This window comes from Indicator indicator, chromosome 32 (assembly GCF_027791375.1).
Source record: "Indicator indicator isolate 239-I01 chromosome 32, UM_Iind_1.1, whole genome shotgun sequence".
Classification (NCBI taxonomy): domain Eukaryota; kingdom Metazoa; phylum Chordata; class Aves; order Piciformes; family Indicatoridae; genus Indicator; species Indicator indicator.
Window position 1 is genome coordinate 4,113,318 of NC_072041.1, and position 23,928 is coordinate 4,137,245.

Below are 23,928 nucleotides of genomic sequence, written 5' to 3' on the forward strand. Positions count from 1 at the left end.
CAGTGGCACTATTTGAAGCCATCATATACAGTTTAAATAGATTTCTCACCTTTGAAATATCAAGAGGCCACATTTCCTTTAAAATCTCACTAAGGGGTTTACCTTTTAACAAAGAGATACCAAGAGCTAAAGGATAAAACAATCAGGAGACAGTTTGCTCTGCAAACCCAGCACAGTTTGAACAGTCATGTGGCTGTTAAAATAGCACCTAATAGTCTGGGGAGTTTTATCACAGGAAAAATTTAAGCATCTCTTCAAACTGGAAAGGTTTGCTAGAGCTGGGTTTAAAACTACAAAAAGAAAAGGAAAAATAACCCCCAAAACCCCAACCCGACCAAGACTGCTCAGCTCAATCCTGTGACTGGGCTAATTCACCACATAAGCAAATGCTGTTCCTGTGAGGAAACAGTGTGTATCTGCAAAATAAAGGCTTGGAAAGTCAATGTTTCCTTGTGCAGCTTCTCCTAGGATGCATTTCCTCATGAAATGCTCAGTCACTAAAATGTTTGCATCCTCTAAGGAACAGAGCCCAATGTGCTGTGTTATAAAAAAAGCTAATACCCTAAACCAGAAAAAAACTCAACCTAATAATCAGTTTTCTACACACATGCTTCATCTATCAGGGTGTTCAGACACTGGCTGATAAACAGGGCCATGATATAGCATTAATAAAAATAATTCTGTCAGTAATTAATGTGAAACAAACCAGAGCAGCTCATCAAGAAAACAAACCATCAAGCTTAAAAATATAATTGTATCTTCTACAACTTGATACCTTACTATGCAGGGAATTTCTAATACAGGCTGTTGCTGTCTGCTATCAATAACCTGAAGTGGCAAACCTAGACTTGATATTTTTCCTTTGTATTTATATGTAAATCAGTACTAAATAAATACACCCCAAACCAGGTCCACAGGCTGCAATCTAATCTAAAGCTGCAGATTGGAAAGATGGCCTCCATTCATCTGGAAATAGCCAGATATTGGAAATGTTAAACTCTGAAATAACTACACTGGAGAATAAAATGGATGCATTTACCTGCTATAAAAGAGAAACGCTCAAAGGAGAGGTTGGGAGAGAGGTACAAAGGAAAAAAAAAAATCCTTTTCTCTGGTACTAAAAGTCATGTGTGAACATACAGACAACTAAGAGGAGTTCTGAAACAAAAAAAATCTACCAGTTTTAAGCATACAGGAGACCATCTGCACTCTCATTTGAATTAAGATTGAAATGAATACAGCCAGCCAAGCTAATATACAATTCTAAGGTTAATCATTTGTCTTGGGCAATATAATCCTCGCAGCACCACAACTTTAACAAATGAAGCTACTAATAGCTTCCATTTAAAAAAGTCAAGGTGTTAATTCAGTCAAAGATCCAGAAGCAAAATGCTTTGACACCAACTAGCAGCTCCATAAACCATTCAGTCCTCCTGGAGAATTCAAATTAATTTACCTTATTACCACAGGCACTGCATGGAACCCTTCTTTGCCAGATTCAAATGCTCCTGACTCAGAAATCAGCATGTATGGAAAGTTTTTACCTTCCCCACTGCTGTGGGCAGAAGGTGTATCATCATAACCATCATTGGTTTTTTTACAGACTTATTCTTGTGATGAAGAACTCTGTGTTGAAGCATTACCTGTAACTGTAGAGACTGGTAGAGCATCTTCACACATAAAATTTTTCATAGAATGGCCTAAATTGGAAGGGACCTCAAGAGATCATCTACTCCAACCTCCCTGCCATGGGCAGGGACAAATCTCTACTAGACTCAGCTGGCTCAAGGCCTCATCCATCCTCAGGGAGGAAGCATCCACAACCTCCCTGGACAACCCATTCCAGAGTCTCACCACCCTCATACTGAAGAACTTCTTCCTCAGCTCCAGCCTAACCCTGCTCTCCCTCAGCTTCAAACCATTCTCTCTCTTGTCCTGTCTCTAGACGCTCTCATGAAAAGTCCCTCTCCAGCCTTCCTGTAGGATCCCTTCAGGTATTGGAAGGCAGCTCTAAGGTCTTTGATTCTTCATAAAGTGAGCCAAAACATCCAAACCAAGCATTAGTGAAGCTTGTCAAGGGTGTGGGAAAGCAAATGACAAGAATCAGAAGAGAAAAAAAAACACAAAAACAAGAAAAGGGGGAGGCAAAAAAGGTCCTAAATCACTGGGAGCCCGCTCCTAAAAGCTGTGGAGCAACCTGAGTTTTTCCTACCTTAGAAAAATGAACTAAAATATTTATGCACTGGCCCAAGCATCACTGACAAATCCATTTTTCCAACACTTGAACTGCTGTAAACTGTAGCACCTGTCCTACAGCTGCTTCCCAATGAGCACTGTAATAAATGAGTCCTTAATATAATGCAATATTAGCTCAAATTTAAATATTTACTCCAGTTAGTGCGTTCCAAATGCAGCCATGCTCCAGATGCTTTCCCAGCTGTTTGTTTTCCTGGCCCAATGTCTTTATTAACAAACAGCACCCTTGGTTTAATCACCTCTCCACAGTCAGCGTTAGAGGCAAATATTCAACGGCAGCTCCAGCTCCAGTGCCAGCCCTCTCTGGCACCCAGAGCGGTCGGTGTGTGGGTGAGAGCTCGTTCAAAGGACGTGTCCTTCCTAATCAGGAGTGAAGATCATGCAGCACACAGACTTACACCCAGTAGCAGGTTACACTGGAAGACTGCAGACAGCACCAGACAGCTGCACTTTCCAGATGAAAGATTTATGATGATATTTTACCACAGTTAATGGAATTTTGCACTTCAGAGTGTGAAGTTTTTAGCTTAAAGGCCCAAGATACTTCAGAACTCAAACAGCTTATGCTGAAAGAATGTTCTGAGGGCTGAGGAAAGCAGACAGAAACAGCTTCTGCAACCACCAGACGCAGTTTTCCCATGATTTCCTTACAAATTCACCTCAGCTAATGCACTCAGCCACAGCCCACAGTGGTGATCATCATCTGCTTTGATGGTGAGCACAGCACAGGGAGCAGGAACCCCTCCGTTCATGAGCAATTCTGTAACACAAATATGCGAAACACCACCACACACCGGAACCAGGAAACTAACAGCAAATAAAAACTTCCTTATTTTTTGTTTTGAAAACACATTTCTAGGTCTTTTCAAGCAAGAGAGACATCACAAAAAACATCCCTGGGAATTCCTTTCTGGAGATTTCTCCACATCAACTGCATACAGAGAAGGATATTCTCTATTACACCTTCTGCCTCGCTGGGTCCTAAGGTTCAGACATATCAAAGCACCAAACTGCCTTTTCTTCTTATTTTTTTTATAAAACATGAAGAATATAAAAGCACATTCTGAAGCTGGGCCTTGTTAGCAGGCCCATTTTCATCTCTTTAAACTCAAAGAGAGCAATTCCCTTGAAAACTGTCACAGCATTTTTGCAATCCATAAAGAGGAAGTTCAACAGCCTTAGGTCACTAATCAGAGCTACAGCAGATAGAGAGCGTAAATTATGTCTTTCTATTTCACAGTTGTGAATCATGTATATTCTTTTATCTTATTTACTTGATTCTTCCTATAAACCAAATATTCTAGACATGTTTGTAGCCAGTAGGGTGTAAACAGCTGCAACTCCTTCCTCTGAAGTAATATTCCCAGCACTAGTGTTCCAGCTCCCTTCCTTTCTGCCAGGTTCTGCATACACCTCATCTTCCCCATTCCCTCTCATTTTCTAGAGACAATAAACACCCAGATGCCACATTTATTGCTGTTCCTACTGCACAAACAAAATTGCTAAAGCTGTCAAGTGGCCTTAACTCCAATCAAGAATCTCTTCTGTATGTGGAAGCACTGTTGTGTAGATGAAGTCACATCTATTTCATATTGCAGCTACTCCAACATTTCTTAGATACTTAACAGATTTCATAAAGAAAAGGCACTGGGGAGACCTTATTGCAGCCTTTCAGTGCTTAAAGGGGCTGATCAGAATGCTGAAGACAGGCTTTTCAGCAGGGCCTGGTGTGACAGGACAAGGGGTGATAGTTTGAACTAAAAGAAGGAGATTCAGACCAGACATAAGAAATTTTTTACACTGAGGGTGGTGAGACACTGGCTCAGAGAGGTCAGAGATGCCCCACCCCTGGAACCATTCCAGGTCAGGTCGTTTGGGGCTCTGAGCAACCTGATCTAGTTGCAGGTATCCCTGTTCAGTGCTGGGGGTTGGACTAGATGACCTTTAAAGGTCACTTCCAGCCAAGCCATTCTGTACTAAGATGCACATTACAGTGAACCATAAACATGGGACACAGACTTCCTCAGATGCTCACTCACTGTAAAGCATCGGTTTGCTTTCCCAGCACAATTAGGATACAGAGCAGAAAAGTGCAAGGCAAAGCACTTTGGCAGTGTCAGGCTACCTGAAAAAAGTCCCTCTGGATCAGACATCCACTGGAAGTCTCTGGCTTTTATTTGTTTGCCAACAACACAAGACTTTGTTGGTTTATACAATATGCCATACATGAGGCATATCACCAGGGTGAGCAGGTGGATGGAGCAAGAACAATGCAGCCTGTGTGTTTTCCAAGAGGAGAAAGTTCAAATCAAGTTTAAGACTTGCTTAGAACAAATTTGTTTGTTTTACTAATTTTGCATTGCTTTTAGCCTTAAAATGTGCCAAGAAACAAGACCCTGAAAGGAATAATTTTTTAAAGGAAACAAAACAAATCAAAAAACAAAAATAATAAAAAAATAAAATTAAAAAAAAATTAAAACATAGAAAAATAACAAACAATTCAAACCCCCAGAGTTCTGCTTAGCAAGGAGAGCAGGATACTTATGCACTACTAATTTAATTAAAGAGTTATTTTCCTTTTAAATACCCTCCAATGGCCCAAAACGAACTTAGACTGATTTAAAATCAATCACTTTAATCAAAATTACAAGTTCTAATTCTCCATGGATTAGTGTTCAGTGACTACAGAGTCAAAAAACTCCCATCCATCACATCCCTACTTTCACTTGCTCCAAGTCCCAGGCTGGGAACAGAACCAGTTATCTCATTTACAGAAACCATGTGGATCTCTGGCTCAGGCAGCTAGCCAGCCCTGAAGCCCCACTGATGCTCTCTGAACAGGCTCTGGGCAGCACACAGCCCTCCTGTCTGCCTTCTGGAGAGGAGAAAAATGAATTGACAACAGATCTGAAACTCTATTAGACAGTCACAAGGTGGAGCTGACTTGAAGCATTTCCCTAAGAGGCTCCATCCATCTCGCTGCTGGAGGAAGGGGAGATGTTGCCTCCCCTGCCACTCAGACACAGAACGTGCCCCAGGTATTCAAAGAGCATCTCTGCTCTTTTCCTGCCAGCATTCCTGAACCTCTCACCAGCCACCTGCCAGAGCAGACATCTTGCCTGACAGTTTTTAATCTGTATGAAATCAACACCTTTGGACCCCTTGGGATCTGCTAGTCTCAAACTTACCAAAGACAGACCAACTAATCACTTGCCTCCAAGAACGTACTTGTTCTACACGGTCACACGGCGAGACCAGGGGTAACGACGTGGAAAGGACTCACCAGCAGTGGCCATCCAGAAAACTGACATTTCAGAACACACACACACACACCAGTTGCCCAAGGTCTGTCACGTTACCAAGTGCTTTGCAGTGAAGAGCAACAATGGCTGACCTTTATGGAGAAAGACAACTGGCACCTGCTTCAGCAGCAGCACAACAGCATCACAGAACGGTACGGGTTGGAAGGGACCTCTGGAGATCACCTAGTCCAACCCCCATGCCAGAGAATGGCCACCTAAAGCAGGCAGCACAGGATGGTGTCCAGGTAGGTTTGGAATGACTCCAGAGATGGAGACTCTACCACCTCTCTGGGCAGCTTGTTCCAGTGCTTGGCCACCCTCAAAGTACAGAAGTTTCACCTCATGTTTAGATGGAACTTCCAACGTTCCAGTTCCCACCCGCTACCTCTTGTTCTGTAACTGGGCACCAATGAAAAAATCCTGGCCCCATCCTCCTGACATCCACCCTGTATTGATAAGCATTGAGAAGATCTCCCCTCAGTCTTCCTTAGGCTAAAAAACCCCAACTCTTTCAGCCTTTCTTCATAAGGCAGATGTTCCAGTCCCCTCATCGTCTAGCAGGGGAAGCTACCCATAACTGAAGATGAACACAGACACACACACATGCCAACAACCTCCATTGTCCCCAAGTCCTAAAATGTTAAGGAAATTAGGGAAAACAGGAGAAAGAGTTCAACCAACTCAACACAATAAGAAGGAATAGAGATTCTGATCATATCCACAGCTCTACACAGGTTGAGGTGAAGAGATTTTTCTACCAGGACTGGCAGCATGGTAGACACCTGCACTTCCCACCTTCGACCACAGCATTTAGGCAGTTCCAGTGATGTTCTCCATAACTGCACTCACACAACTCAGATGCAAATTCTCCAGTGTAGCTGGAACAATCACAAGTGTCCATTTCCCATTATCCAGGATTCTTCTCTGCCCATGTTTCATTTTCAAGCACCCATTTCCTAAGCCTAGCAAGATGCTACACACCAAAGCACCCTTAACCATCCCTACACCAGAACTATTCCAATGCTTTTACAGCTTTACCAGCACCAAAACACAACTGCCCATTGGAGCCATGGCTGGCACAGATCACATTTTGGGTCAGTGGTGGTGGGATGTTTATGTCCTACACCTCCAGATGCTACACTGAGCACTTGATATTCACAAGACCATCATCACCAGTTTGATCAGCAATATGAAGCACATCAGTGAGGTTGCCCTTTCCCAGCAGAAGGCAAGCAAGCAAATGACGAAGGATGGGACACACACTAAAATTTAGTGACCACAGTGACATTTCCCATTCCTTAAGGAAAACCATTTTGAAAGCAGGAAAACAAATTTTTTTAATGAATCATCTTCAGCAGCTCACGAAGCATAACAGTGTATCTTTGGAGACTGGGCACAGGCACAAGAAATCTGACAGTGCTCAAATACCCCCAAATGACCAGAGAGAAAATTTCAACTTCAATAATCCTAAAGGTCAGGAGCATTATTAAACATGACAGATGCCCTCACTATTCAACACTAGAGGACATGGCTAAATTTATTCTAACTCCATTTTCTCTTGCTACATGTAAAGCAGCTAATGTACCATTTAATACCTTTTTTTTCCCCTCCCTCTAAAAGCTAGAAATAACAATCCCCCCCCCCATAGTTTCAGGATGAAACTTACTGATGTATTTAGCAGTCAATTATCTCAGCAGCAGGTGTAGGAAACAGCTCGGTTTACTTAGGGTGAGTAGGAGGAAACAAGATAGTAGAAAAGCAAAGGAAAAAAAAAAAAGCAATTAAGTGCTGAAAAACTACACTGCCAGGAGAAAGGGGCTAACAAAACTAAAAAGCTGGGCAAGCCAAACACACAAAGGGATGGTAATGAATTCTGGGGTTGCTGTATGCACAGTCAAGCCACTCATCACAGATTCACAGATTGCACCTGGTTGGAAGGGAGCCTCAAAGGTCATCTCATCCAACCCCCCTGCACTCAACGGGGACATCTCCAACTGGATCAGGCTGCCCAGGGCCACATCAAGGCTGATCTTGAATGTCTCCAGAGACAGTACTCAACCACAGCCCTGGGCAACCTGTTCAAGTATTTCCTAACCCTTGTTGAGCAGAACTTCCTCCTGATGTCCAACTTCAATCTCTCCTGCTCCAGTTTCAAACCATTGCCCCTTGTCCTATCACTCCAAGCCCTTCTGAACAGTCCCTCCCCAGCCTTCCTGTAGGTCCCCTTCAAATACTGAAATGCAGCTCTAAGGTCTCCCTGAAGCCTTCTCCCCTCCAAGCTGAAGAGGCCCAATTCATTCAGCCTGTTCTCACAGAAGAGGTTCTGATCACTTTTGTGGCCTCCTCTGCACCAGCTCCAGCAGGTGCAAGTCTCTCTTGTGCTGGGGGCCCCAGAGCTGGACACAGTGCTCCAGGTGAGGTCTCACAAGAGCAGAGTGGCAGAATCACCCCTCTCAATCTGCTGGTCATGCTTCTTTTGATGCAGCCCAAGATGTTCTCAGATGCAGATTATTAGCCCCACTCATCCCTCTCCATAACACAGCATGGGAAAAGCCATCTTGATGCCCCTCCACAACCCTCAGTAGTACATTCTTGTTTTTCCCTGCTTGCTCAGTATCTGTTGTCATCTTTGGCACATAGTCAGATGGAGGCTGGAGTGTTGCTGATGGAATTTGTGTCCATTGTGCTTCCTGCTTTCCTTTTTACAAAATTAGGGGAAACAGCACAATAGCAATCCTGCAAAACGAGCAGGGGATTGCACATCTCAGCCTATTTTTGTCCCTGGTGCAATTCTCAGAATCCCCTTCTCTGTTTGCTGCAGAAGTTGGCTCTCAAAATAAACCAGCTTTCCAATGAATGGGAGCAATGTTCTGATTTAAACCAAGCTGACAAGCATCAGCAGCTCACACTGAAGGCAGTGGGCGCCATGTTCTCTCCTCTGGAGCGTGCAGACACCGCGCTGCACGCACGCAGGCGAGCAGCTCGCCACTGGCAGGAGCTTCAAACAGCTCTGCTGATATGGGAAGGGCTTCAGCAGCTACTTGCTGGAGCCACTGAAAGAGCTCAGAGCCTTTGTTGGGGGTGAATCCTCAGCAGCCTCCAGACAGGCTTTCATTTGCCACGTGGCACGAAGCCAGCAATGAAAATTCCAGTTGCTGGCCTTCTGGATGCCAAGTGGTGCAAAACCAAACAGGCTAATTGCATGCAAAGAAAAAGCAGCAAAAAAACCTGTGGGTTAGTCTGAGGTTTGTTTTCTTTTTTTCATATGCAGCCCTTAAGGTGTAAGGTCTGGATTTCAACTGTAAAGATCTAGGCCATATGGAGGGGAATGGAGGAAGAGCTGGAGTAGAGTCCTGAAATACATATAAAGCCTTAACTTCCAGCTGTTTAATCCTTATTCCTAACAATGCTACCATCTGTTTTAAACCCCAGATATGAATATTCTCTCCCTTCCCAAAAGAAAGTGATGCAGTTGTGACACAACACTGTGGCTTTGTAGAAATTGATTCAGTTGCATCGGTGCATTACACTCCCAAAGCTACTCAGGGCAACAAAACCCAGAAACCCCAGAAAAAAGTAAAATATTCTTCACTTGACAAAATAATGCCACTGGTGAAATTGCAGATCTCTGCCAGCATCAGCCAGGTCTGAACACAGCATCTTCACACAGCCCTGGGCACTTGGGGAATGCAAGATCTTGCTGGTTTAGCTACTTCAGGATGGATTGGTTTCTGCTCCTGCCTTCAGATGATGTACAACAAAATGAAAAGAATGTTGCTGTATTTTTCACGCAAATTCAGTGAGACTCCAATAGTCATAAATCCAGAGCTGCCTCGTTCTCCTTCTTCAATTCTCAACTCTCATCTGCAAGACATTACAAATACCTTGCTAATTTAGCACACTGAAAGCAAGCAAATCAATTCAGCACTTGATTCAGGCTGGTGCTACAAAAGGACTAATTTTTTATTTTTTTTTTTAAACATGTGTGGGACATGAGCTTTCAGCCCTGCTGTGTAGCAGAACTTCACATCAGTGTGAAAAGGTAAAGTATCACCTGGGCAAAACTAAACCAAAAATAATCCAAGTCTATGGAGAAGCATTGCAAAAAAGGCAGGAATTACCAAAATGGATTCAGATGTATCTGGAATGATTTTAATACAAAATGCCCAGCAAATCTCCCTGCACTGCTGACAAATCACCAGCTGAGGTAAATCCCAGATAATGAAACACTGTAAGAAAGGCTCTATTTAATAATTTAGCCCCTGTCAAGGAGTTTGTATTGATTCTTGTTTTCAGCACAGGGAGAGAATGTTATCTTCAGCCTTACGGCTCAGTGACAGCATCAGTGAATTTAATCACTGTGCAGCTCCTGCCATGCAATCCTTAAACTGTCACCTCCCATTCTTCATCACTCCCTGCCACTTGGTTGAGAGCCCCCTATACCCACATTTTCGCACTCATCTCCCACCCCACACATGCCCCACTGCAATCACAGCACCACTTCAATCTGCTTCACATGAGACATAAAAGCCAAATCTCATTTGCAGGCTAAATTTTTTAGCTTAAATAATTCAGCACTCCTTCAAACGTCTCATTTGTCTGTCTCTCATTAGCATGTCTGCTCTCTACCTTCACAGCAAACTTAGCTGTGAAGGCAGGATTGAGCAATCAGGGGACAGCAGTTTGGGGCAGAAAGAAAATCTTCCAGCCTTTTCTTGGCTATAGAAAGGGTGATGGATCTGAAGAAGCAAGAATCTCTATTAATCAGCATTTTTTTTTTCCCCTACACCAAAAAGGAAAGGTCATGCTGCCTCGTAACTGGCCAGGAAAAATTAGCCACACATTAATTCAGCTGCAGTTCAGGAACAGAACATCAATTCAGCTGCAAACAGAACGAGGCTTTTAAATACATAAATGCTTGTGGCTACAGCAACCTCACCCAGATATTTGCATTCAAAAAACAGTCGCTCCTGTAAAAGTGCAGGGAATAGCAGATGTAATTTTAACATGTTTGCTAAAATGCAAAGGCATATGCAGGAAGAATGCAAAGGAGAGGAGGCACAGGCTGCATAATTTAGATCAACACACGCTTCTTTCCGTTTTCCCTCTTTATTCCAGGTGAGAAGCAATCCTTTCCATTTTCTAATCCCTTGGATCACAGCTAAAATGATCCCACAGGCCCATCCAGACAAGGTCATCATACACAGATTTTCTATTACAGGGCACTAGCAGCGTTTCACAACTGTCTCTTTATGCACTTCTGCCTTTCCATCCAGACTATAAATTGTTACAAGGCCCTGGGGCAATCCAGCTGTATACTCCATTCAAATCAGGCTTCAAGGAGAAAAGCACCACAGTCAAGATGCTTCAATCAAGTAAACATACAGACACAAAGAGCAACTGCATGGCCATTAATAAGGTTTTCTTTTGTGTGGCAAAAAAAAAAAAAAAAATCACCCTTTTTTGTTGTTTGAAAGTTTCCCTCTGATGCTGGGATTCAAAGTGTGGCCCATTAGCATTTTAAATGTGACAGCAAATTAAGGCAAAATAGGATAAATCAGAAGCATGCTGCTGAAATCCATTTGCTGGTTGGGTTCTGTCTCTGGAGAAAAAGGAAAAAAAAAATCCAACCAACTTAAAAAGGGAATTTGGACTTATTTATCCAACACTGCAAATTCATACCAGGAAAGGTTTCACTGAGAGGATTAGAGGGTAGATTTGCAAGATTTATATTTGTATAAATTAGCCTGGAGCATGGGCAGAGACCTCCTGTTATTGCCAGCAGTGATGTGTTTCTTTTGGCCATCAGTTATCACCCTTTGGTTTTGCTTTTCTTGTTTATTTAACTTCTCACTTCACCTCGAGCTGCTATCACAGAGGAAAAGCAGATAAACTTTGTGGGAGATGGCTCCACTTTGGGTTGTGTCTTTCATCCCTTTCAAGGTACAAGTTAAGCTGGAACTGCCTTGGTTTCTGATTACTTCACATTGAATCAGAGCTTCTTATTCAACACACTCCTAAGTGGAATGTCTTGTGCCCAGCTGTGTTGGCAAGCTAGACTGTTCTTAATTGGGATGGAAGTTAGGCAGGTTCAGCATTGTGCTTGGTTTCCTTCCCCCAAAACACTAACAGGCAGTAATCTCATTTCACTGCTGATCTCTGCACACAGACATCCTCCCAACAGCCAATACTTACTGGTTTAGGTATCCACACTGAAACAAGCAATCAAAGCTGGACAAGCATGGGGTTGGATGTGTCACATAATTAAATGCCAGATTTGAAATGCAGTTACTGCTGTTGCATTATACACTTAAGCCAGCAGCCTGTTATTTAAGGTAAAGAGAAAAGTTTTATTAGGATGAAACAGTTCTGTAACCAACAATGCAGACTTATTTTTGCTCACAACCTCCTAAAGCAGCTGCTGCTGTCTTCCAAGGAAGCAGTTTGCACCCTTAGACAGAAGGAGAGCTTGGTACACATCTATGCTCCTCTGCAGAGAGGTGGTACCACAGAATGCAGTGGGTTGGAAGAGATCTTTGAAGCTCATCTAGTTTGAGCCCCCTGCAGTCAGCAGGAACAGCTGCAACTAAAGCAGGTTGCACAGTCCCATCAAGCCTGACCTTGAATGTCTCCAGGGATGGGACCTCCACCACCTTCCCTGGGCAACTTATTGCAGTGTTTCACTGTCCTCATAGTAAAGAATTTCTTCCTCATGTCCAATCCACCCTTTGCTCATTTCAAACCACTGTCTTGTCCTATCGCTCCAGTAGTGTTTGCTTAAATACTCTAGGACTTAAAAGAATGCTCCCTCCATTTCAGTGAGGTCCTATGGAAAAGAGCATCAAAAGCAACCTCAATGACCACTGTCAATGTGTATTAACTGAATTTCTGCACATTAATTGGATTTTCTCATACCAGTCAGTCATCTAAGTTTTAATCATGTATTTTCATCACCTGGAAGTAATCACAATCAACATTTTAATTAAGATAAAGTGAACAGGCTGAATTTTAGGACTTGTTAGCCCTTAATAGAGATGAAAAAGAAACTTCACTGCTTATAACACACTGATTATAACATAAAGACTCTGTCAAGGTTTCAACTACAATAGAAAAGCATGAAATAATACCATTTAATAAAACACTGCAGCTATGAAGCTCTATATCCTCAAGTCTGAACCCAAATCTGTTTCTTCAAAGGGCCTGATCCAACAAGAAATTCAGTGAGGATTTCAATTTTCAAAACACTGTTCTTGAAATAAAAAAGGAGAGAAGGATTTTTTTTTCTTTTCCAGGGGTAGGACACAGAGCTGGGTGGAATGAAGCAGCATAAAGCAGTCAAGGTGTGTGAAAGACAAAACATGATCAGCTGAGCAGATCCTTAACTACTTCCTCCAGAAAACTCCAGATCCTGTTCATCTGCCAGAAATTTAGAACAAGGAGATCAAAGTGATTTTGTCCGGGTTTGATTTATTCTTAGCAGAGCTTAGACTTCAATTCAGAGACTGCAATAACAGGATAAGTAACTGAAGTCAAGCTGACTTCTGAAGGGCTACATGAAATGAGTGAAAAAAGTATCAATTCTGGAAAACCAGCATTTGAGAGGGTTGTGTGTGAAGCAATATTTGGTTTCCAGCTATTTATTTCAGAAGCATTAAAGTTCAAAACTTGAGGTCTGCAGAAAATTTCCCCCCTCCCCACTGCCAACCCACTCTGACTCAGTCAGCAGCATTCTGCTGCCTGTGCTTTGATCAGGGTATTTGTAGCACCAAAGACTCTTTACAAAACACTTTGTGAAGCCTGTAGATTTTTAAGATTTTTGACTCATGCCAAATTAAAGTGAACAAAAAGTCTGCTTCCCTGGGCTGTGTGATGAGTGGGAAATGTGTGCTCGTGACAGCAGTGTGCTGCTGCTCAAACAACTCCACTGGTAGGAACGCAGCACTACTGTTGCAGAGTTAACCCCAAGCAGCAGAGTGATGGACAGGAGACATCTCTTGGGGGAAACAACCTCAACATTTCCTCACAGGAAGAAAAACTGGTCAGAAAAAAAAGTTATGTGGGAAAGCTATTTTAAAGCCCCACACTTAAGAATTAACTGCTTCCACTTAACTGACTTGCCAATGTCATCTAACTCCCAAGCTCAGAATTGTAGAATGTTAGGGGTTGCAAGGGACCTCTAGAGATCAAGTCCAAGCTCCCTGCCAAGGTAGGTTCACCTAGGACAGGTCACACAGGAACCCATCTAGGTAGGTTTTGAAAGTCTCCAGAGAAGGAAACTCCACAACTGCTCTGGGCAGACTGTTCCAGAGCTCCATCACTCTCACAGTAAAGAAGTTTCTCCTCGTGTTGAGGAGGAACCTCCTGTGTTCCAGCTTTTACCTTTCTCCTACTAGTGGGCACCACTGAAAAGAGCCTGGCCCCTTCATCTTGACACCCACCCCTCAGATATTCATAGACATTATAAAGATCCCCTCTCAGCCTTCTCTTCTCCAGACTAAACTTGTTCTAGAATAAAAAAAACCATTGACGGTAAGTGAAACATTTTCCTCCTCCTCATAGTTGTTCAGTAGTTAAGTCAGTGAAGTAAAAGCCACATTACTGTGCCCTTTTACAAGCATAATCCACATGTTCCAGCTTCTCAATTATATTTTGCTGTTTCTTATTTTAAAAAAGCAAACAAACAAACAAAAAAACCCCACCTTATTTTAGAAGTAACTGACATTGCAAAACGGGTAACACAGGCTTAAAATAAAAAGGGTGAAGAAGTGTTTGCCAAGCAACAAAGCAAGGTTAGAAAAGTTGCTCTAAAGCTAATCATAACCTTGCACAATGCAGATCTACAGAAGGCCACTTAAACCCAACTGCTTGTTCAGCTGCCCTGATGCCCTGCTTGGAAGGAGGGAGAGCACTGCAAAGAAACCGGGAGCTGACACAGAGTGCCACCACCAAAAAAGAAGGAACTGATAAGCTATAAAAACATGGAAGGTAATAAACCAAACAGATTGAAGCATTGCTTCACCACATTTGTTCCTAATCAAAGTCCTTAAGGATAATCTGGTCTTGAATCCTGAAAGAGGATAGCATTAATCCAGAGCAAAATGAATTAGTACTGAGGAGAGGTTAAAAAACGTCCTGGGTCACAAGCAGCAAGAAATAACACCCTCAGTATGGGGGGAACAGTCCAGTAACTCACTTCTGTGGGATTTTTTTTAAAGCACAGACAGCTACCTCACAGCCCTCTGATCATCTTTGTGGCCTCCTCTGCACCCGCTCCAGCAGTTCCATTTCCTTCTTATGCTGGGGGCACCAGAACTGGATGCAACACTCCAGGTGGGTTCTCACCAGAGCAGAGGGGCAGAATCACATCCCTTGCCCTGCAGATCACACTGCTTTTGATGCAGCCCAAGATTCTGTTTGCCTTCTGGGTTACAAGTGCTACAAGTGCTCAAGGCCACATCCAACCTGGCTTTGAATGCTTCTAGACTTGGAACCCCCACAGCTTTCCTGGGCAACCTGTTCCAGTGCCTCACCACCCTCACAGCAAAGAATTTCTTCCCAATGTATCATCTAAATGAACCTTCTTGCAGTTAGAAACCATTAGCCCTCATTCTGTCACTGTATGCTTTGGTGAGAAATCCCCCTCTGCCAAATTCCTGCTCTTTCCCTTCCACAAAAATGGGTTACCTCACCAGGTTATTACCTACTGTTGCAGAAATTAAGCATTCTAGTCAAATTGATGGTGTTAAACTCAGGTTTATAAATGAAAACCCACACATTGTTAGCACTTGGGAGTTCTGCTGTCATCAGTGCACAACATCCATGCTAATTGTACTGAATATTTCCAGGGAGGAACTGAAATTACACTGCCATCACTGCTGCCTTCATACAAGTTAAATTAGAGGAAGGAAAAAAAAAAAGTCTATTAGCGAAGACATCTGGTAGAGTAAAGAAGTCAACACAATGCCACTATTTGGAAACCTGTAATTTTTTTATCCAGCAGCTCTATTATTGCTCTGTATTAGATCTGTGCCTCTCTGTGGCATTTCAGAGGTCTCTGCACGGAGAAAGCTTTGCCAACAAGATCTGGTTCAGATCAGGCCACTGTGGGTTTGGCAGCACTTTGGGGAGTTGTTTTTGCCTTTAAAGGAACTGTCAACAAAATTACCTTTGTGCTAAATTCTGCTGATTGCCTGAAGATTTATGGACTTGCTACAGAACACCCTACAAACACAGCTGAGATGGTTTGTCAGAGACTGCCAATTCCCAGTAGAATCATAGAACAGTTTGGGTTGGAAGGGACCTTAAAGATCATCCAGTTCCAACCCCCCTGCCAATGGCAGGGACACCTTCCACTAGACCAGGTGGCTCAAGGCCTCATCCAGCCTGGCCCTGAACACCTCCAGGGAGGGAGCATCCATGACCTCCCTGGGCAACCTGTTCCAGTGTGTCACCAGCCTCACTGAAAAGAATTTCTTTCTAATCTCCAATCTAAATATCCCCTCTTCCAGCTCCAAGCCATTGCCCTTCATCCTAGCAGCACAAGGCCATGTAAAAAGTGCCTCCCTAGCTCTCCTGTGGTCCCCTTCAGGTACTAGAAGGCCAAAAGTAAAAAGATCACTGTGCCTCTATCAGAGTTTCTGGTAGCTACTAGTAATCAATTTTAAAGAACTTATCACACAGAATGAAAGCAAGGAGAAAGTTAATTAAGGCCTAACTACATTTTACTATCAATTTAGCAGACCCCAGTTAGTGGCCACTACAGATATAGAGATTGCAGTCTTGATTATGCAAATACACAATTGCTTAGAAGACAAAAACATCAGAGAACTACAGAACGCTTTTGGAGAAAAGGGACCTTTAAAGGTCATCTAGTCCAACACCCCTGCAGTGAACAGGGACATCTTTGACTACAGTAGATGCTCAGAGCCCCAAACAACCTGGCCTGGAATGGTTTCAGGGTTATGACCTATTGAAAAAGAGATTTTTAAATGACATAAGGAAGCATCTGATTTAATGGATAAATTGGACCAATAGTTCACCTCCAGTTTGATGAAAAGCATGGAGAAAAAGAGAAATCTGCATGTTTTTCCTGCTGTCCCTTCTCTCACCCACCCTGAAACCTTACCAACTTTTGAACCTAAAAGGTTCCCCCACCAGGGAGCTGGTTTTTGAACCCAGCACTCAGATCTCAGCATGCAGCCAGCAGCTGCAATGTATATGTGGGTTTTCCTTCACTCCCTTTCTGCATACCAGCCATCTGCTTTAAGCAAAGTTCAGGCAGATCAAAGTAACAGAAGAGATCCAAGACACTGCCTTAAAAATACTCCCTGTTGCCTCACTCTTGATTTCCAGCCTTTTGCTTGGCTCCTAAACAAGCACCAAATTTCCTTGGATTCTAAAAACCCTACTACACTAGAAAGGAATCATATGTGTTTAGGAGGTGGTTTTCACCTCCACTATCATTTGGGGCAAGGCACAATAAAAACCAAGTGTATTTGTGCTTGCTGTGACAAGCATCTAAGCATCACAGAGAGTTAGGTGTAACAAAACCCATGAAGTCTGGCCAGGAATTGAGTGTTCATTTGCCTCCCTCAGAGCCTGAAGCCCATTATATCAAGTAGATGCTAAATAGCAAAGTCTGAACTCCAGGAGGTTTCCAAACTCATGACTGGCACTACAGAGCAGAAAAGGACAAACAATAAAGGAACAGGTGAAGTCCCTTCTGTCATCTTATTTATTCCCTAGCAGGGTTCTAGGAGGCTCCACAGGTTTCAAATCAATGCTTTTTCAAAGTGCTTTCCCAGCTGCAGAAGCAGTCAGTGCAGCTCTCAAAAGCATGCCAAGAAGTTCACAGAGCAGAGCAGCTCTCCTGTCATACCCCTGGTGTAATTCAGCTTTCTCCCCAGGAATGTGTGAGGCAATCAACATGTTATTGGAAATGGTTTTGAAAGGAGATATTAATCTTAGCAAAACTCCTGTTATGGAAGTACTGAAGCAACAGCAGACCCGAAAGGACTCGACAATTACTGAAGTGCCACAGCTTGTTGACAGTTACCCTAAGATCCAACACATCAGACTTGATCATATTTTACTTCTGAATTCCACAAAGTTATTCACATGAGTCACAGAAGCTGGAAAGGATCCAGTACCTCAGAAATGCTAAAGACAAAACAGGATCTATGTTACCCATGACAGCTTCTAACACAGTTAATCTGGATGGATCACTTCACTTCTTCCCACACAGCCAAGCCTTAGCACGCTACTACTTTTTTTTGTTCAGGAGAAGGACATAGAAAGCCATCTAAGCTCCTCCAGTTGCCCTCACCACGTGGGAGCCAAAACCTGCTGCTCACTCTTCCACCCTCACCTTATCTTAGAAGAGCCACAGAATGGCTTAGGTTGGAAGGGACCTTAGATATAATCTACTCCAGCCTTCCTGCCATGGGCAGGGATGTCTCTCAACTAGACTTGGTTGCTCAAGGCCTCATCCAACCTCCAGGTAGGGGACATCCACAACCTCCCTGGGCAGCCTATTCCAGAGTCTCATCACCCTCGCACTCAAGAAATTCTTCCTAAGATCCAATCCGACCCTACTGTCCCTCAGCTTCAAACCATTCCCCCTTGTCCTGTTGCTAGACACCCTTAGGAAAAGTCTCTCTGCAGCCTTCCTGTAGGATCCCTTCTGTTTGGGATAAACAGTGCCCAGAATGCCTTTCACCCTGCAGGGTCACCCTCATGTGTATCAGGCAGTATTTACTCTGGCACTTTTAACTCCCTCCTCTACCTTATTTTTTTTAAATGCAAGCTTACATTCTTTGTTTTTACCAGTAAAAAACCCACCAGCAGCTCCTATGATCTGAACTGCACCTAGAGCAACAGGAAAGCACAGGGTAAGACTCATAACACTCAGCCAAAAACTTTTAGTGTATGACAACCAGCATGATAATGTATTTAATTAGTAGGCAACATTTCAAAGCTGTTGACTTGAACTTCCCTGCTTCACTTGACATGTTTAGCTGAAGGCAAAACAAGGCTGTTTTCCTGTTGGTATCTCACACTAAAAGAGAATTCAAGTGTCTTTTCCACTGTACATCTTTCCTTTCCTGCAATAGTAAAATCAACAGTGACAAACACACTGAGGATTCATTTTTTGCTGGCATAATCAGCACCGAGGGGTTTTTGGCTGTGTCATTTTCACAAGTTCCTTTTACACATGATGTCAGTAAGGAGAAAAAAAAAAAAAGAGAGGGGAAAAAAAAAATCTAACAGAGAAGTTCAAGAAGTTGGAGCAAGCAAAAAGTAAACAAACCCCAATGACACAATTTCCATGGGAGAAAAGCAGCAAAGCTGCCAGTACCCTGATGTCATATCCTTTGAATGCTGAAAGCAGGAGGAAAAAAAAGAGAAACCACTAAACCAAATAAATTCTAAAGGTATTAAACCCTGCTGCAATACACTTCCCACATAGTTTTGCAAACATCTTTAATGTGTTGTACAAGACTGATGCTGACAACAGAAGCTTCAGCTTTTGTTGTTAATATCCTGAGCAATTAATGCAACTCAGCAGGAACTTATTGCCCAGAATGGCAAGGATCACATTGTCATTCCAGTCAGACACAAAAGCACCTGCTGCTGTGCAAGAGGAACACAACTGTGCCTTAACCCATTGCTAGAACCTGTTCACTACAAATCCAACAGCTCCTTTCAAATACCACAAAGCAGGAGAGAAGGGAGAGAGGGAAGGATCCTGCATGCTTACAGGTGGCAAGACTCACAGATTCACAGACAGCATCAGGTTGGAAGGGGCCCTCAAAGGTCACCTTTGTCCAACCTTCCTGCAGTCAGCAGGGACACCTCCAACTGGATCAGGATGGCCAGGGCCACAGCAAGTCTGATCTTGAACATCTCCAGGATCTACCATGGATATCCATGTTGAAAAAAGCCTACATGGCCTCCCTCACTGTGGGCTCACAAAACTGAGTCATAAGGACTACAATGGAAGGCTTGGATAAAAAAAGCTTGGGGCAGGGGGAATATTTTGCCTGCTAGCAAGAGATAGCAGGTAATCTCTGCCTTCTAAGGACAGTTCACCTCTTCAGAACTTGCACTAACCAACACAGCAGGATAATCAGCCATAAGTTAACTTACCCACATATCGTGCTTACACTACCCACAGCAATGTCCAAAGCAAGCATGGGTGCCCTTTATGTCAAGCAGGCAGCAGCTGCATAAGCAGCCAGAGGCTGTGCAGTGACAGCACCCTGGGAAGAACATGTTTAACCTTTTACATGTACAAATTCAGATAAACAGAGGCAAACCACAATTGAACTCATTTGTTCTTGCTCACAGCCCTGCATTGTCATTTGTAAAGATTAAAATAATCTTTAAAAAGGCACTAAAGAATTACATCTTTTATTTCTTCTTTTTTCCCCCAAATCAAACCTGCCACATTGCTTTAGTGTCTTTGCATCCTCATTTGTCCACCCATCTGCTGAGACAGGCTACCACAAGTCAGCCCCCTCCTGCTTCCCTTCACAGCCCTGTGCTATATAAAACACAGCCAAATTTAACTTCCCAGGAAAAACTTCACTTACTGAGCCACAATTTCCCCAAACCACTCCAAGTTGGTATTTCTGTGGGTTACAAAACCTTAACATTACACAGACCACAACCTGAGCTCTCCAGCCCAGTTAACTAAGTCTCCACCAAGCCCAGATCAACATTCTAACAGCGAAACGATTCCTGCTTCAGAAGCTAAAGAGCTAAAGGAGCTACAGGAAGAGATCTGGATGAAGAAATATCATCACCTCACTGGAGAATGGGGCAGGGGAAGAAAAATGGGAGATGTGAAAATTTTCCTTACCAGTTTGAAGTCTTGAATGCTGCAGATGAAATAGGGGGTGTTCGGCCGGCGGCTCTCGATATATACGCAATCTTGGGGAGAAACACAAGATTTTACAATCATGGCAATTAACTTCTGTCCCTCCAAGAAAGAACCTAAACCCAGGCTAAATTAAAAAGCAGCTGAAGTCTTAAGAAAGAGCCACCATTGCATTTGCATAACATAATTTACTCCGAGTGTGATCTCAAAATAGGAAGTAGATGCTTTGTGATGATAAATAAGGGAATCGACTGCGTAAAAAAATTGCTTGGATTTGAAAAGACATTTTGCTAGGAAAACAAAAAGGGACTCATCTAGGACCATTCTGAATTCAGTTCATCAAAATGACCAGGTCACAACCTATGAACCAGATGACAATAAGACAGGGAACTAATCCAATCTTGTGTGGTTAGCTTGCTATTAAGAACCTCACACTAACATAGTTGCTCTTCTAATTGTGAAGAAAACCAAGACAACCAATCCTAGCTGAAACGTAGCAAACTAAATTAGATTTACCTCAGGGAAGGACTGGGCTCTCTCAAATTACATTTGACATGACAGAAGCTGAGTAATTATGTTTGTTTGCTTTTGACAACTGGACTCTACAAGGTTGCTGTAAAAAGAAAGTCTGTGGGATTAAAAACAGTCTTGGCAATAGCCCCAACGAAAGCAGTGCCTCAGAAGAAAATTACAGTGGGATGGGAAAGGGCCTGATTAATGATAATGACCTGGGAAATCAGAGCATTCACACAGAGCTTGCTAGAAGGCAAAGAGGCTATTCACAAAGCCAAACAAATATTTAAAGGACAGTCACTGTGTCTCTCATTTTATATTCAGATAGGTAGCTGCAATTCTAAAGGCAGAAGACACCAGGAATGCAAGCTACTCTATGGAGGAGTCTCCAGCTAAGAAGAATCAAAGAAACTAAGAATGATAGGGGTTGGAAGGGACCTCTGGACATCATCTAGTCCAAACCCCCTACCAGAGAAAGGTCACCTAGAGCAGGTTGCACAGGAAGGTTTTGATTTCAGGGAAGGAGACTTCACCTCTCTGGGCACCTTAATCCAGTGCTCTACCACCCTCAGAGTAAAGAAGTTCCTTAGATGGAGCTTCTTGTTCCAGCTTGTGCTCATTACCCCTTGTTCTGTCACTGAAAACCACCAAAGAGAGCCTGGCCCTGACACCCACCTTTTAAGTATTTCTTTCTATACAAAAAGAAAATCCAAAGTCTTAAGTTTCACAAGGAAATGGAAGAGCAAAGCTACCTAGGCAGCTATAGAAGTAGTATCAGTTTGAAGTCCTCCTCTGCATATTTTCACTATCTAGCATGTCACAACCCAAGCATCTCACACCAAGAGTCTCAAGACAAACAAATTTCAAGGATGTAAAATGCTCTAAATCTTGGGAGTTTTTCTTTTTTAGTAGGCAAATAACAATAAAGAGTTTTCTGTAACAACCTCCAGTATCTCTCCAGAATCAATAAGAACTGCTTCCATTAATTTCAAGAATGGCTTTCCTTTTCCAAAGGACCAGACTTCCTCAGCTCATCATCCCCTTTGGCCAGCTCTCTACTCACTCAAAGCACCAGCTCAGGATCCCAGGTGAATCAGCCATTTACAGGATGTTCCAGCACTCGTTTGCAGGAAGTTTTTCAGGACTCACTGGGGAATGTGTCTAAAAAGCTATACCATTTCAGCTAGAGAAAACACTACAACTTCCACGTGTCGTGGTTTTTTTTTCTTTCTCTTAATATCTCAATTTTGCAAGCCTCATTTTCAGAGTGTTATCAGACAGCACACAGAGTAAACAGCCAAGCACCCCTCTGAAATGGCTGACACAAAAGAGAATCTGGCATCTACTCTGGATAAAGCAAACATGTTGACTCACTGGTATACTGCATTTAAGGAAGGCACTGCTGGCTGCCTGCCAAGATTGAAAACAAAGATGACATCCAGTTAAGATGTCTCCAAAGCAATAGAGGCTGTAGAGATAAGCAAACAAGTTAATCCAGGTGCAAAGCAATGGAAAAATGGCTAACATTTTGGGATGCATTCATATTAGCCACTCAAAACTCACCATAAAGAGCAATTTTCATTTGCCAGAAAGCCAAAACCCAACTGGATTGTTCCAAAGGACAGCTTTGGTGTGAACCAAAGCAACAGAGGAAAACTAGACACTGTTCTTCTAATGCAGCAAACCTGTGTACTGTCACTAACACAATCCTAGAATGGTTTGGGTTGGAAGGGACCTCCAAAGGCCACTCAGTCCAATCCCCCTGCAGTCAGCAGGGACATAATCCCACAGATCAGGTTGCTCAGAGCCTTGTTGAGCCTGACCTTGAATATCTTCAGGGATGGGGCCTCAACTACCACCCTGGGCAACCTGTTGCAGTGTTCTACCAGCCTAATGATGCACTTGTTCTTAATATCTAAGTCTCCTCAAGTTTGAACCATTGTCCCTTGCCCTTGTGTCCATGAAAAATACAGAATAGTCCCTCCTTACCCCTAGCACACTGCAGTGTGCTCCTGAACCCTTCTTTTCCACTGAGCACATACTTCTGGAATGTTTTCAGCTCTGTATGACTGCCAAGATCTTCTGCATTGTCAAAGTCTAAGTCAGACAATTCTCATCTCTATGGCTAAGGCCACTCTGTATCCAAGCATCACTTTGTCAGAAAAGCAGCAGCCCAGAAGTGCAGTTAAGCCATTCCACTTTGTGCCTACTCCTCCAAGCTGCATAAGGGCCTCGACAATAATTTCTTAAGACAGGAACACTGGAACAGGTTGCTCAGGGAAATGATGGAGGCTCCATCCCTGGAGACATTCAAAGTTGTGCTTGATGTGGTTCTGAGCAACCTCATCTAGTTGGGGATGTCCTTGCTTACTGCAGAGTGATTGGACTAGATGAGCTTTACAGGTCCCTTCCAACCCAGTGCATTCCATAACTCTATGAGGCTGTGCTCAGTGCTGTCCAATGACAGGACAAGGGGCAGTGGGTGCAAACTGGAGCAGAGGAGGTTCCATGCGAACAGAAGGGCAAATTTTTTCACTGTGAGGGTGACAGAACCCTGGAGCAAGCTGCCCAGAGAGATTGTGCACTCTCCTTCTCTGGAGACATTCAAAACCTACCTGGATGCATTCCTGCATGGCCTACTCTAAGTGATCCTGCTCAGGCAGGAGGGTTGGTCTGGATGACCTTTCAAGGTCCCTTGCAACCCCTAACGCTGAGGGATTGTGTGTGATTCTGTGGTAAGTCACTACTTCACCCTCAGTGTACTCTGTCCACTGATTAGGTTGCACCTCCTGATATTCGCCCTGCAATGGCAAAACAGAGTAAAGCCATCTCAGGTTCCCTGCACAGCTCATGGGATTCAGTGCCTGACCCCAGCCATGAGTGCATTTGCTTACTTTCCTATCTCGTGTAAAATGTCCCACTGGAGATGAAGCATTTCTACAACACATGGTACAGAGTCATTATGCCTTTGGGCTT

At 43.2% G+C, this 23,928-nt stretch overlaps 1 protein-coding gene across 1 annotated transcript in view; it reads right to left on the bottom strand.

Annotated features, from left to right (window-relative positions):
- RERE (arginine-glutamic acid dipeptide repeats) overlaps window positions 1-23,928 on the bottom strand; it is a 169,814-nt gene that overhangs the window by 130,532 nt on the left and 15,354 nt on the right. The window contains exon 2 of the mRNA XM_054394838.1: window positions 20,422-20,492. Within this exon, the coding sequence (XP_054250813.1) occupies window positions 20,422-20,492 (71 nt within the window). The remainder of the gene's footprint in view (window positions 1-20,421; window positions 20,493-23,928) is intronic.